Source organism: Penaeus monodon, chromosome 20 (assembly GCF_015228065.2).
Source record: "Penaeus monodon isolate SGIC_2016 chromosome 20, NSTDA_Pmon_1, whole genome shotgun sequence".
NCBI lineage: Eukaryota > Metazoa > Arthropoda > Malacostraca > Decapoda > Penaeidae > Penaeus > Penaeus monodon.
The window spans coordinates 43,148,190-43,148,472 of NC_051405.1; the positions used below are offsets into that span (position 1 = coordinate 43,148,190).

Here is a 283-nt window from a genome sequence, read left to right on the forward strand (position 1 = left end):
TCCCCAATGGTGATTCAGCCCAACGAGTCTGTTCCACTAGAAATGGTCCTGTTTCACAAGTGCGAGCTTCCGCCGCGGACCTGGGCTTGACATGAACCCGAGCCTCACCTTTGTTCCTTCTGAGGACAGGCAAAAGGTCGCGAGTTAGCAGAATGGCTCCGGTTAAGTTGACAAGTACCTGGCTGGTCACCATGGGAGTCGTCTGCCACTCACAATGCGCGTAGGTCAGAACACCAGCATTGTTTACCAGACACCAGAGCTCTGTGAAGGGAAGATAAAGAGA

The 283-nt window shown here is 53.0% G+C and overlaps 1 protein-coding gene across 1 annotated transcript in view; it reads right to left on the reverse strand.

Moving 5' to 3' along the window:
- The window catches only part of LOC119586081 (D-beta-hydroxybutyrate dehydrogenase, mitochondrial-like), a 10,841-nt gene that overhangs the window by 3,253 nt on the left and 7,305 nt on the right, over positions 1-283 (reverse strand). The window contains exon 3 of the mRNA XM_037934781.1: positions 110-261. Coding sequence (XP_037790709.1) covers positions 110-261 — 152 coding nt within the window. The remainder of the gene's footprint in view (positions 1-109; positions 262-283) is intronic.